Raw genomic sequence first — 13,906 nt, forward strand, 5'->3', positions numbered from 1 at the left:
GTTTTATGTTTAGCTAGGAGTATTTTTGTTAAAATTTTATTTTCCACAATGAAAATATGATAGTTTTCAATTATTTTTCCAATTGCGGCTAAACATTGCATATCGGTCCAAAAAGGAACTGCGGGCAATTCGCACGATTGCCCTATTTTGGGGTGTTCTTTAATTTTTTCCGCTCAAATCACTAGTCTTTAATGTTTGCCCTTCGGCACTTTAATAAATAAAAAATGACCGAAAATAACCTTGATATTCTGGGTTCGAATCCCGGCAGAGTATACAATAAATTCGCAAGGCAAGATTTCATGGCAAACGAAATGCTTATTCGGGCAAAAATTATACCTTAAGGCATACATAGTTTCTATGTAAAATATGTCTTGTACAACATAGTTTTGTAGAAATAAGTAATCCTACAGAACTATGTCACAAGGCATAGTTTCTATGTAGTTACATAGAAACTAACCCTTGTCCTAAGATAATTTTGTAGAAATTAAGTTACACTACAAAACTATGATGGAAAAGGAACTACATAGAAATTATGCCTTAAGGCATAACTTTTGCCCTAATAGACATTTTGCCATGAAAGCTTGTCTTGGAAAATTATTATTTTCTATCTCTGCTGGGATTCGAACCCGAACATCTGGTTTCATAGACCAGCGAATAAGGATACTTTGGCCCACAAATTTTTATTAAATGAGAAGTTGGGGCAAAATTAAATACCACCAATTTGAGGGGAAAAAAATTAAAGACTAGTCCATATGAAGGGAAATCCACGCAATTTTTTGAGTAATTGCACGTTTTCCCCTTCAAATGGACCGGTCTTTAAATTTTCCCCTTCAAATGGGCTGGTCTTTAATTTTTGCCTTTCAAAATAAAACTTACAGAAAACATCACTGAATACCCCTAAAATATAAAATATTTACCTGCCTCATGTCCCTTCTAAGTAATTTCCCTTCTATCCCCACCGGCTGGAAATATTACCGGACATACCCCTCAGCCAAACCCCTTCCTTCGTGATACCATCGCAGTCTATTTATATGTCACGATGGTATCATGAAGGACTAAGAGAAGAATTTGAAACGGCCTTCATGATACTATCTCAAGATATTTATATACCATGATGGTATCACGGTCCCAAGAAAGTGTCTCATCAAGGATCGAAGGAGTCCCTCATGATACCATCACAGTGTATGTATATAAGACAATGGTATCATAGAGGGTTTTTGAGAAAAGTGTGTCTTTTTGAATAAATGAACATAATCATCCATAATACTATTTCAGTATATTTATATACCATGATGGTATCATGGAGGACTAAGAGAAGGACTGAAGCATCTTCCATGATTTATAGACCATGATGGTGTCATGGAGGACTAAGAGAAGGACTGAAGCATCTTGCATGATACCATCTCAATATATTTATATATCGTGTTGTCATCATAACTGGGGGGCATCTCAGGTAAATAGTTTTTATTTTTTCTTGGGATACGAAAGTAATGGGGATACGTGCGTGTAATTATTTTGATTTGAGGAGGCATGTGTGATCTTTCCCTTAAACTTATGCCTAGCGGGGTATAAGTTCTTTAAGGGTGATAGCATAAGTTGTGGATATTAAAATGCGTAACTCATGAGGCAAAACTAAAGACCAGCACAAAATAGGACAAAAGTGCAAATGCCCCTCCAAAGTGGTTGAACCACCCATAACTTTGGCATCATTGTCATGATGGGCCAAATTAGAAGCCTAATAGCTTAAGTCTCCGTCAGGCCCAATATACAAATGAAATGATATAGGGAAAGGGGAAATACCTACAATTTGGATAATACATAATTTTCAGAAATAAATTCAATTTAAAAATATAATTACAGACATCTGCATACAAATTAAAGATCGTATCATTCAAAGTTTTACCTCAAGTCATTAGAGAAAGTTAAAACTTTGCGTCTTCCTTGATTTTATACATAACTTAGGGTGTGTTTGGTAGGAAGGAAATTTAAAGAGGAATATGAAGTTGATGATAAGCTAAGCAGTGCTGAAGTGATCAATCTTCTAAGTGAATGCATCACTTTATATCCAGTATGCAATAAGCCTCTGTCATGGAAGATAAGAATATATTGGCTTCTCATAGTGGCTGGTCAAATAACAAAACTGTTTTGAAGATGCTCGATATTCGTAGTGTAGATGGAGTATTCTTTATATGTTAGCACTACATATCTTGTGAAGTTTCTCTCACTCAATAAATGAAATTCACTTGACAATGCTTGCCTCCTTTTCTCTTTAATTATGTTGAATGCCGTAAACCTTCAGAGTAGAGCGATGACAAGTGAACTCTTTTTGGTCTTGAACCTTTGTGATAGCTTTACGGCCTTAGCTCTTATTTGTGCAATTTGAGACCAAATGAAATTTTAAAGAAATTAAAGAAGAAAAGAAAAGTAGGGGGTATGTTACGTTATTAGCTTAGTTGATGCATATCTTAATTGTCGTTCTTTTTTTCCGACGATGCATCTTAATATTCGATTAAGTAAATTATGGTTCCACACGCATGAAAAAAAAATTCTGATTTTCTGTTCTTTGACTATAGATATTCTTCAAGAAACCTGTTTGATTTGTGACATTTCTGTATCTGCCAAACCATCAAACCTTGACCTCTTCAAGCGCAAGAAGTTAATTGAGATAATACTCCTATAAACTTAAGCCAGGCTTGTGTCTTTAATTTATGTCTAACGAAAATACGTAAATAAATTTTTTGTTTGCTCAGACAAACAAAAGTATTTTATAACACAAATTTGACCCTGTCCGTGCTTCAGCACAGGCTAACCATACCTAGCATTAACAAAAAGAGAAGATTCATCATGATAGGCAATATCAAAAGAGTTAGAGCCCGATTCTCGAATTTGTCTACCTTCCAACTGAATCTTCTCCCTAGAGATATGCTTAAGCTGTCAAGCAGGGACTTTTAGCAATATTCAAGTTAATTATATATATCGATAGTGTAATTTTTTTTATATGTGAACTTTAACATGTAATAGCATATTAATTATTAGTTTTATTAGATTACTAGTAATTTAGTATTTATTAAGAAATTCACATGTAATAAATGCCTAATAAATTATATGATTAAATATTTTTTTTATTCTGTCATTTCGTAAAACTTAAGATATTTTAGTAATGTGTAAAGTATAATTCACTTCCCAAATAAATCAAAGATAATGTTTCAATGGAATCAACATATTAATCTTAATAGGTGAGAGATTGAATTGTCTAGCCATTTTTCGAGCCTTAGATAGTTAGATAGATTGATGGGAAGCTCAGGGAGTACTGTGTTTATTAATTTGCCACTTAATATCCACCAACCTTGGTGGTCCCTTGATCAATCCTTCCACTCCACGATGTCCTTACAACATCAAATATCTAGATACTAGCATAGATTTGTCTTGAAGATTCATGTCACTTTTCAAGATTGTCAATTAAGGTCGATTAATCATAAGATCTGTGAATTTGTCAGATAAGTGAAATTTAGCCTGCTAAACTTACTTGGTTTATTTTTCATGTTATTATTAGGGGTGGGCGTTCGGTTTTTCGGTTCGATTTTTTCAAAGTTCGGTTCGGTTTTTCGGTTTCGGTTTTTTGAAAGTGACATTAACACCGCACCAATTAGTTCGGTTCGGTTCGGTTTCGGTTTTTTAATTCGATTTTTTTTAGCAATTACACATCTCTCCATTTATTTCCATTTTTCCTTCTTGATTGCTTCGAGTTACGGAGGTTTACGCTAGACTAAATGTTTGAAGGTTTGATGACTTTAAAATCCAACCATAGTGATCATCCACACATACAAGATAATATCTTCTATATACAAAATATAATGTAATATACAATGTATAATAAAATCATACGAGGTATATAAAATTTTATATAGTGTATAATCAAATTATGTGAGTTATATCTAATTTATTATAGTAGGTGAAATAAATTATATGAATATTATTCTATGTATAACATTTTTATTATACTATATATAATAAAAATCAACACTCAAATTATTAGTATACTTGTATTCAATATCCCGTAGTGTTAAATGAAAACCGAGATTTTATTTTTTATGGAACAATGAAAGAAGTTGAGAATAAGGAGGAAGTAGAAAAGGTAAGAAAAAACGCTGAAAAAAATCTTGCAGAATAAGGAGGAAGTATGAAATTGTATAAAATAAAAGGTTATCTATACTATGTACAACAAATAGGTATTGGAGTTATTCATGTCTCGGGGTTTCCTTATATATAACAATTTGATTTACTATAAAACATTTAACTTGTCATGTAATGTTTAATAAAATTTAGTTGCTAAGAGTATGTAAATATTATAATATTATTGTCTACTTATGTTTTTTTCCCCAAAAAAAATTGTATTCATGTAGTAAATTTTCAAAAAAAAAAACTTCGGTTTAATCGAAAAACCGAAGAACCGGTAAACCGGAACCGAACACCGAACCGAACACCGAAATTGTTATTAAAAAAAACCGAAAACCGAACCGAAATACCGAAAAATCGAAACCGAAAAACCGAATTAATTCGGTTCGGTCCGATTTTTTTTTGGTTTTTGGTGTTTATGCCCACACCTAGTTATTATGCTTAATTTACAAGACCTGTAGTTGAACTCAAGAAAATAAGTAGCTTCCCAGGTCCAAATGTTTGGTTTTCCACTAACTTGCTTTTCTATTTTATTTTATTTTTTGAAAAATGCGCTTTTCTAGTTAGTAGGTGACGTAGTACATAATTACTACATTAATAATTTATCTTTTAGAAGCCAAGCTTTTTATTTTTTATTTTTTTTGGAAATGAGCAAGAATATTTTCAAGATCTAGGAGGATCATCACTTTTTTTTTCCAGTTTGTACGGAACATTGTATGTTAAATAATAAATATAGAAGGGCCTAGATTATATATTTATGTATACATATATGTGTGCGTGTCGAGTAACCGACAGTTAGATATAATAATTTGAAAAAAAAAAGTACTTATTAATTATACCATAATTAATTGTAGTATACATTAATCAACTGTTGTGTGCTGTAAACCTAAACACTAAAAACATGTCAATTGTGCAAAATCGAAGAAGACGAAATATGCACTTCCTTTATTTCCCATTTCAAGTTTATAATAGTAAAGATGCGCCTATAATGGGCCAGTCTTGTCCAGTCTCTGTCCTTTATAATCAATGCTTGATTAATATTCCCTCCGCCCCTTTTATGTGATATTTTTTTATTCAAGATTTAAATTATATAAATTATATATTTTTTTAATCATATTGATACGTGGAAGAGTTCTTCTCTTGACTTTCTATACTCTCTCCGTGTCAGTTGAATAGCTAAATTTTAATTTTAAAATATTAAATTGATCTAATTTAATTTAGCTTTAAAATTATATTTAAATTGACTCTCGATAAATAAAAAATATAATATAAGTTTGAAGAAGGGATATTCATTTCTTGCTAGTTATAAAGCCTTATAATTCCTACAAGAAAAATTGAAAGAAATAAACAGGAAGATGATGCAGTTTCCAATTTTTTTTTTTTTTTTAATAATCATTGCTTGATTAATATTCCCTCCGTCCCTTTTATGTGATATTTTTTTATTCAAGATTTAAATTATATAAACTATATATTTTTTTAATCATATTGACATGAGAGGAGTTGCTACTTGATTAATACTCTCTCCGTGTCAGTTGAATAGCTAAATTTTAATTTTAAAATATTGAGTTGATCTAATTTAAGTTAACTTTAAAATTATATTAAATTGACTCTCAATAAATAAAAAGTATAATGTAAGTTTGAAGAAGGGATATTCATTTCTTGCTAGTTATAAAGACTTATAATTCCTACAAGAAAAATTGAAAGAAACAAACAGGAAGATGATGTAGTTTCCACTTTTTTTTTTTTTTTTTTTTTTTTAAAATCATCATCTGCCAGTTTCCACTTTATTTCATTTTATGTGATATTCTTTTTTCATTTTTTTAAAAGAAATACTTTTTAAATTTAGAAATTATTTAATTGAAATCTCTTATTTTATTTTTAATGATAGTATGAGTTTTTTTTTTTTTTTAATTACATAGGGAGTAGGGGAAATGGGAGAGAGATTACAACGTGGGGATTCAAACTCTCACCAACAAGGTGAAAATTCAAGTACCTAACTAACTGAGCTACTAAATTCCTATTTGATAGTATGGGTTATAACTTGTTTTAAACTATAAAGTTTCAATTTTTTTTTTTTATAGATAGATGATATATATACAAGGACTCATCAGTACTGGGACCAAACCATTAAACCAAGACAAAGATATTAAAAAATAAAAATAAAAACGAGAGGTGGAAATTAAAAGCAGAGAATACGAGAGGTTCTCAAGTGCAAGGGCAGAAATTGGACGAAAGGTTTGGGAAGACATAAAGGGTTCTCTCTCTAGTGCCAAGTCTTCTTCTGCTCAAGGTTAAAATTCCATTATATTTTCCATTTTCATTTTCATTTTCTTTGCTGTTCTGCTTGTTTTAATCTTCCACTGAAATACTTACAAACTCTTGTCTACTTCAACTATGCTTCTGTTAACTAGTACTCCTTAGTATTGTAATTTGAGAATATATGTCAAGATTTGGTAGCAACTAGCAAATGTGGGCACATAATATCTTATTTTAATCTTCTACTGTGTTACATATATTCACACTTATAAACTCTTGTCTCGGTGGCGGAGTCAGAATTTTTTCCTGAGGGATTCAAATAAATAAAAAGGTAAATACTAAAGGGGTTCAACATCTACTATATATACATAAAAAATAATTTTTTGTAAATACAATGTAATTTTTCAGCCGAGGGGGTTGGGTGAACCCCTGGAGATTACTTGGCTACGCCACTGTTGTCTACTTCAACTATGCTTCTGTTAACTAGTACTCCTTAGTATTGTAATTTGTGAATATATGTCAAGATTTGGTAGCAACTAGCAAATATGGGCACACCAGATCTATTTCCCTATCCTTTTTGCTGTTTTCCTACTTTCACAGGCCGATATAGGATTTGAAGTTTAATGGTTCCTGTAACTAATACTAATACTTATTATTCAATCAAATGTTTAGTGAATTTCTTAATACACATATGGTGTCTGGCCAAAGTTTTTGGGTTTACGTCAGTCTGAATATGACAGTCTAGATCTGCCCATGACTACTCTTTTTCTATAAGCGTTGATTCGCCAATATATCACCATAACTGATTGAGGTTTCCGTTGATCTAGCAGAGTTCAGTTCAACAAATCTACAAGTTTATTCTGAAACAATGGCGTGTGTTGGAGGTCAGATCTATTTTGCTGCTCTAAAGTCGGTTTATAACGGAATTCTGCAACCCAAAAGGCTGCCATTTTCACCTCTCCCGCACTATAATATGCCGAGGAGGGCGATGAATCTGCAATCTAATGCTTCTTCTGATAACATTGAAGGTTCGCCAAAATGGGAGGATAAAGGCTTATTGAAGAGTAAAGAACTATATAACTATGTTCTTGAAACTAGTGTATACCCAAGAGAACCCGCATCTCTCAAAGAAATAAGATCCATAACAGAAAATCATCCAGAATTCTTCATGGGAACAACACCTGATTCAGGTCAACTGATATCCATGCTCTTAATTCTCTTAAATGCCAAAAACACCATCGAAATCGGAGTTTTCACTGGATACTCTCTGCTTCTCACTGCTCTTACAATCCCTGATGATGGCAAGATCCTAGCAATTGATCCTGATCGACAGTCTTATGAAAAGGGCCTACCAATCATTCAAAAAGCCGGGGTTGAGCATAAAATAAATTTCAAGGACTCACCAGCTTTACCTGTTCTTGATAAACTACTAGAAGATGACATAAACAAAGGTGGTTTCGATTTTGCATTTGTGGATGCTGATAAATCGAATTATGGGAACTATCACGAGAGACTAGTGCAGTTGGTGAAAGTTGGAGGTTTGATTGTGTATGATAATACGTTATGGTATGGAACACTTGCAATGCCAGAGGAAAGAGTTGTTGATGAGTTGATGAGAAAAGAGAGAAGTTACTTACTTGAGTTAAACAGATTCCTTGCTGCAGATAAACGTATTCAAATTTCTCAAGTTCCGGTTGGTGATGGAATTACAATCTGCAGGCGACTCTTTTGAGGAAAATAGCAAGATAATTATGTATTTACAAAATATCATTTCACATTTTCACTTCATCCTGTTTCATCAAATCAAAGGTGTGATATAGTTCCAAAGGATGAATTTTATCCAATAAATAAAGTAGGAGTAAGGCATGTATCCTACTTTCCTCAAACCCCACTTATGGGAATTACACAATTTTGGTATGTTATTGTTAGCAAATACCCCCAATGATGCATACAATATATATATATATAGCTCTCTTGCTAGGCAAATCTCTCCATCTTTTAATTGCTTAAAGACATTATGCGGATGAAACTACCTATATTGTCTGTAAAAACTATAATTCCCATTACAAAAAGAAAGTCAAGATTTGGTTCCTGCCTTCCTTGTACATGATTAATTTGTATGGGTCTCTCTTCCGTAGATTAATTAGGTATGAATCGACATATTTATTCTTTTAGACTTCAGATTAGAATATAACTGTATCCAATTTAGTGAGATATATCTTATTTATGTTCTAAATGGGTAGAGTTTCTTAGAGATATCTATATATATAAAAAAGGAGAGGTACAAGCAATGTGGTTAAGCCAAGTGGCAAGCTAAAAACAAGCCACTTGGCAATTTTAAGACAAAGTTAATGAAAATTAGGACAAAAATTTTTAATAACTGATATATTAATTTTCAAAGCTAAAAAATAAATTTTAATTGAACTTTTGAATTCAAAGTTAGCCTAATTTTTCTAAATGTGGTTACAATATGTCATCTTTATCCTTATCAATTAGAAACTTGATATATTAATTTTTAAACTATATGAATTTTAATAATTCGTACATAGATAAAAATTAGCTAAAGGGTTATTTTATATATATTTACTATTTATTATATACTGTATATTTTTTTGTCTAATAATAATACTAAAAAATTAGCTAATTGATAATGCAATGAACACCACTTTTCAAAATACAACAAACTTCGAATAAGATAAGAATTACACATCTAAAGTGATCATAAATATTTCATTAATGTCGTTGTTTATCATCATTCAAAATTGATAATATTAATTTTTTAAATATATAGAATAAGTTTAAGTTTTTTAATTTGAGTATAGATTTTTTAAAACAAGAAATAACAATAAGAAACTAGATATTGTCATATAAATGGTAGATATTATATAATATTTTAAATAATATTATTCAGATCAATTTAAATATTTTGAAATTTGAATTTGAATTTGGTGAAATATAACAATGTTTGAATTTACAAAAAAAAAAAGATGAAATTTCAATTGGGCTTGAAAGATAAGATATTGAATATGGTATAAGCTTTGCTTCTTTTTTTTCGTTAGAAGATAAAGAAAGGGGAAAAGAAGGAGGACAAATAAGAAGATAAAATTGGATTTTACGTACCATTTTTTTCTTGAGTACAACTACTTTATTTGCATAATAGTATGGAGATATTCTTTTAATCTAAATTTTGAACTGTAGATATATTTTTTGAATTTGAAGATAAAGTTTTCATTTCAAGTTGAATACTCTTTTTTGAATTTGAATCTATATCCTTATCCTTATCAATCTCCCTTTCCTTCACCTATTTAATCCCCTAAAATATGAAGTAGAAGCCAATATTCACAAAGCTCAGTAAGTTATTCATTAGAAAGAATATGAGAATTATTGTGTTCATTATTTTATGAAGCTATCTGGTTATGCTTCTGATTTTTATTTTTATTTTGGTGATATTCTCTTGATCATATGGCTTAATATTGATTTCGTTTTTGGTCTATCATATTACCATTGTCTTTCCTTATTATTCATGTTTTCAATTACTGTACTTCGCGTTGATTAATTACATTATTGTTGTTTTGGTGGTGCAGTTTAATCTTTTTATGTTAACCTTTTTCTCGCTCCTCTGTATATAACCATGCAGCAACATCAAGTTTATTGTCAATTATTTATATGACTGTATATTAAATCTGCTAATTCTCTCTCTCTCTCTCTCATGTTTCTTGCTCCTCATTTTCTGAATGTTTTTTTAAAAAGCGAATAGTGCTCTATTTTTCTGTACTCAAATTTGAAAAATTGAAATAGAGAGAGAACGATACAACAAAAGGCAGCGAAGAGTACTTTTCTCTTTTGGCATAGGAGATCTAACAAAGGAGATGAGACAAGCAAAGAAAATGGTTTTTATTTTTTAATTTTTATAATTTTTTTATGGAGTTGTTATTTATAGCTCTGTAAATTTATTTCATTTCAACAACACAATTCTTTGTTTCCGTGATATAGCAGTGTATATTGCTATATGGTCTTCTCATTATTCTATTCACATTAATTGTTGAATAACAATATCAGTATCACGGTTGCTGATGTTAAAAGCTTTATAATGTTTAATAGTTATTTTTAATTGGTTAAAATATGTCAAATTGGATATAATAAAAAATTATTTTTACTAAATCAAAATGGTGTTATGTTAATAATTTATAAACCTATATATATATATATATATATATATATATATATATATATAATGGGATGTGATAGAAATGTTAGGTTTGTTATATCAAAACGTCTAATGTAATCACAAATGTGATATCAATATTGAATTCTTGAATTTGAAATTTTCTTTTAATTTAAATTGTTTCTTGAAACAGATGCTAAACGTTTTTAAATCATCAAGACGAAGATTCAAGATCAAGTTTCAAGCTCTTGAGTTCAAATACAAGTCAAGATCAAACTTAAAGACCGTTGAATTTATTTCCAAAGAGAAGAATCGAAGAAATTATAAAAATTGTAACATTCACTATATTGAAATAAAATACTACGATTGTCATAATATTTTCTAGTCTTGATTATTTTCTCGATGTCCAATGTTGTTGTCTACACTACTCCTTACAAGACGTGTAGTTAAACTCGAGGAAATATGGAGCTTCCAGTGTCAATTTTCCAATAACTTGCTTTGCTAGTTAGTAGGCCATCTTCCTCTTGAGCGAATTTACTAGTTCAAAGCTACTTCACATCTGCCGTGAAGTGAAGAGTTCAAATGGAGAGCCTGTAGATAATGTTCTACAGTATTATTTTTTTAATTCCCTCCCCGATTCATGTTTTGAATATTCTGTACAACAAGATTTAAATGGAACAAAATAGGACAATTGCATTATGTAATACATAGCTAGTGTTTTAATAAGGTCAAAGTCATAGATGGACCCCTGAACTTGTCCTGATTTTTCATTTAGATCCCTTAATCCGAAACGTTGACCATCCGGACCTCGAACATAAGATAAATCCATTTGAACACCTCGTGCAGCTGGCACACACGCGTGCGAAAGATACACTTTGTGACATGGAAAAATAAACCAATAAAAATAAGCCATGTCAACAAAAAAATTAATTTTAAGAAAAATTAATTTTAAAATCTATTTAAATAATTTTAAAAATATCTGAAAAACCCAACCCATCCTCTCCAATAGCCCACTTCGCAGCGCCAAGCCCTGCCCACCCCCCCCGTCACGCTTCAAAATCTATTTAAATAATTAAAAAAATGGTGTCGTTTTTCGTCGGAGATTTGTTTAAATAGATTTTGAAGTGGAGCAGCGGAGGCGGCGGAGGCAGAGGTAGCAGCGGTGAAGTGGGCTATCGGAGAGGATGGGTTGGGTTTTTCAGTTTTTTTAATTATTTAAATAGATTTTAAAATAGAGTTTTTCTTAAAATTAATTTTTAATGACTAAAAATTTTAAAAACGAAAAAAATTGGTCTCTCACGCTCTGTTTAAAGCACTGTACTACACGCGTGTGCCCAGCTGACACGAGGTGTTCAAATGGCACAGTTTATCTTATGTTCGAGGGTCCAGATGGTCAATGTTTAAGTTAAGAGGTCTAAATGAAAAATCAGAACAAGTTCAGGGGTGCATCTGTGATTTTGACCTTTTACTAATATTATCTTTTCGAAGCCCAACAAAAAGGTTGAAATCAGCAGGAAGGTTTTCAAGATCTAGGGGGATCAGTTTGAATGGCCTTGTCGATCCATGACTAAAACATTTGTATGCTAAATCTAGAAGAGCCTTGACTGTGGTCAAGTGCTGATTACCTTTCTTCATCATTTGAGACAGTTAAATGTAATGCAGAAATTAAAACAACTCTTGTTCTTTTTTTATTTACTAGTCTCTCTGCACGTGTGTTGCATGTGTATTTCATATCATCTTTTACATAATATAGATATTAAAAATATTTAATGGATACATACTCAAAAAATATATGATTTAATTATAAAAGACAAACTTAAATACACCATAAAGCTAACGCAGTTGCGTGATCTTAAGACAATCTATGAATAAAGTGTAAAAACATACTCCCGAACCAACTCTATCTCTATCAATTAGAACTCTGGTATAATTTCGCATCAATTTTTTTTTTTTTTTTAAAATGATATTGACGCTGAAAGTAGCATTCTTTGATCAACTTATCTTTTCTATATCCTTCAACTATAATAATTTCAATTGTGCCCTAATATAATTGTCTTCTCAAGGTTGATTGCTCTTTTCTGTAATATTAAAGCCTCACTTTTTCTATTTCAACGTACATATCAAACACAAAGTTTTCAACTTCATCATATACACCTATAAGTGATACTTATTTATACGTCAATAAATATTAAGTTCAAATCTCATCGATGGATACGAAAGGTTGACTTACCTAATAAGTCATTTTTTATCTACTGAATGAAAATAAGGTTATCAAGTAAGAGGAAAAGGTCAATATATCTCATGTACTATTTAAAAAATTCCTTTTTAAAAAAAAATAATCTTAGAGCTGGATATCTTCTTCGAATTACCAGGTTACCTTCTTCATATTAGCCTTATCACAATAAGGAGATCTTTGCTCTCTCTATTTATCTAAATGTAACTTATATAAAGACAACATAAGTTTAACAAAGAAGCATTTATAAGATGCGTAAACAAACTAATATGCTACTTAGATGAAGAGAAAAGCATAGAAGGAATTGATATATCTATATTATATTAAAAGCATAAACTCCCTAACTTGAAAGTTAAATTACTTAAATGCCCTTTCAAATAACCAAAATATCCGACTTAACTTAAATACCCTATTAGAGTGGGGAAATAACTACCGTGTAATAGACTAAAAGACACTTACTCAAATTAATAACTTCAGTCTATGTTGCTTTCCCGAAGAGTTGCCACCATTTGGTATCTTGATAGTGGAAAATGCTCTAACTGAATGACTTAATTAGAGGGAACTAATTTGTATTGTCTCAAATGTTAGCACGTCTTCTTTCTTCTTCTTTTTTTTCTTTCTTTTTTTCCCCAGATATGGCTCTTGCACGGAATGAAACTGAGAAAAAGGTCTTTTATCAAGGCTTGAAAGAAAGTGAAAGATCAAAGTGAACAACAAGTAGGATTTTTAATTTTCTATACTATATTTAGTCATCATATAATTGACTCATTTCTTGCTTTTGTATGACACTTAAGTATGAAATTGTGTATTTGTATGAACTACAGACGTTTCAAACTTTACGGCATTGATTGATTGTTTAATTTGAAATGTATTGTTGCTATGTTCCCTATTTTTGCTTTTCCGGTTTATTACTGTTCTTAATCATAAAACTAACAATATTCATGATTAAAACTATTATGACCGATGGAAAGAATAATAAAATGATATTTTATGTGAAAGTTTGTAGTTGTTCAGTGAGAGATCGGCTATTATAACTTAATTTTAATGTAATTCACTGTTAGTATGTGGAAATATTG

At 30.8% G+C, this 13,906-nt stretch overlaps 1 protein-coding gene across 2 annotated transcripts; it reads left to right on the top strand.

The window, feature by feature from the left end:
• Positions 1-6,305: 6,305 nt before the first annotated feature.
• On the top strand, positions 6,306-8,524 carry LOC132034026 (probable caffeoyl-CoA O-methyltransferase At4g26220). 2 transcript variants are annotated; one of them, XM_059424238.1, is made up of 2 exons: positions 6,306-6,466; positions 7,260-8,524. In XM_059424238.1, exon 2 carries the CDS (start codon positions 7,301-7,303, stop codon positions 8,162-8,164), a length of 864 nt encoding a protein of 287 aa, XP_059280221.1. In that variant the 5' UTR covers positions 6,306-6,466; positions 7,260-7,300; the 3' UTR covers positions 8,165-8,524. The 2 variants fall into 2 exon arrangements, with proteins under 2 accessions (XP_059280221.1, XP_059280220.1); XM_059424237.1 differs by having other exon boundaries at positions 7,263-8,524.
• The last annotated feature ends 5,382 nt before the right edge of the window (positions 8,525-13,906 follow it).

The sequence above is a fragment of the Lycium ferocissimum genome, chromosome 10, assembly GCF_029784015.1.
Source record: "Lycium ferocissimum isolate CSIRO_LF1 chromosome 10, AGI_CSIRO_Lferr_CH_V1, whole genome shotgun sequence".
NCBI classification, from domain to species: Eukaryota; Viridiplantae; Streptophyta; class Magnoliopsida; order Solanales; family Solanaceae; genus Lycium; species Lycium ferocissimum.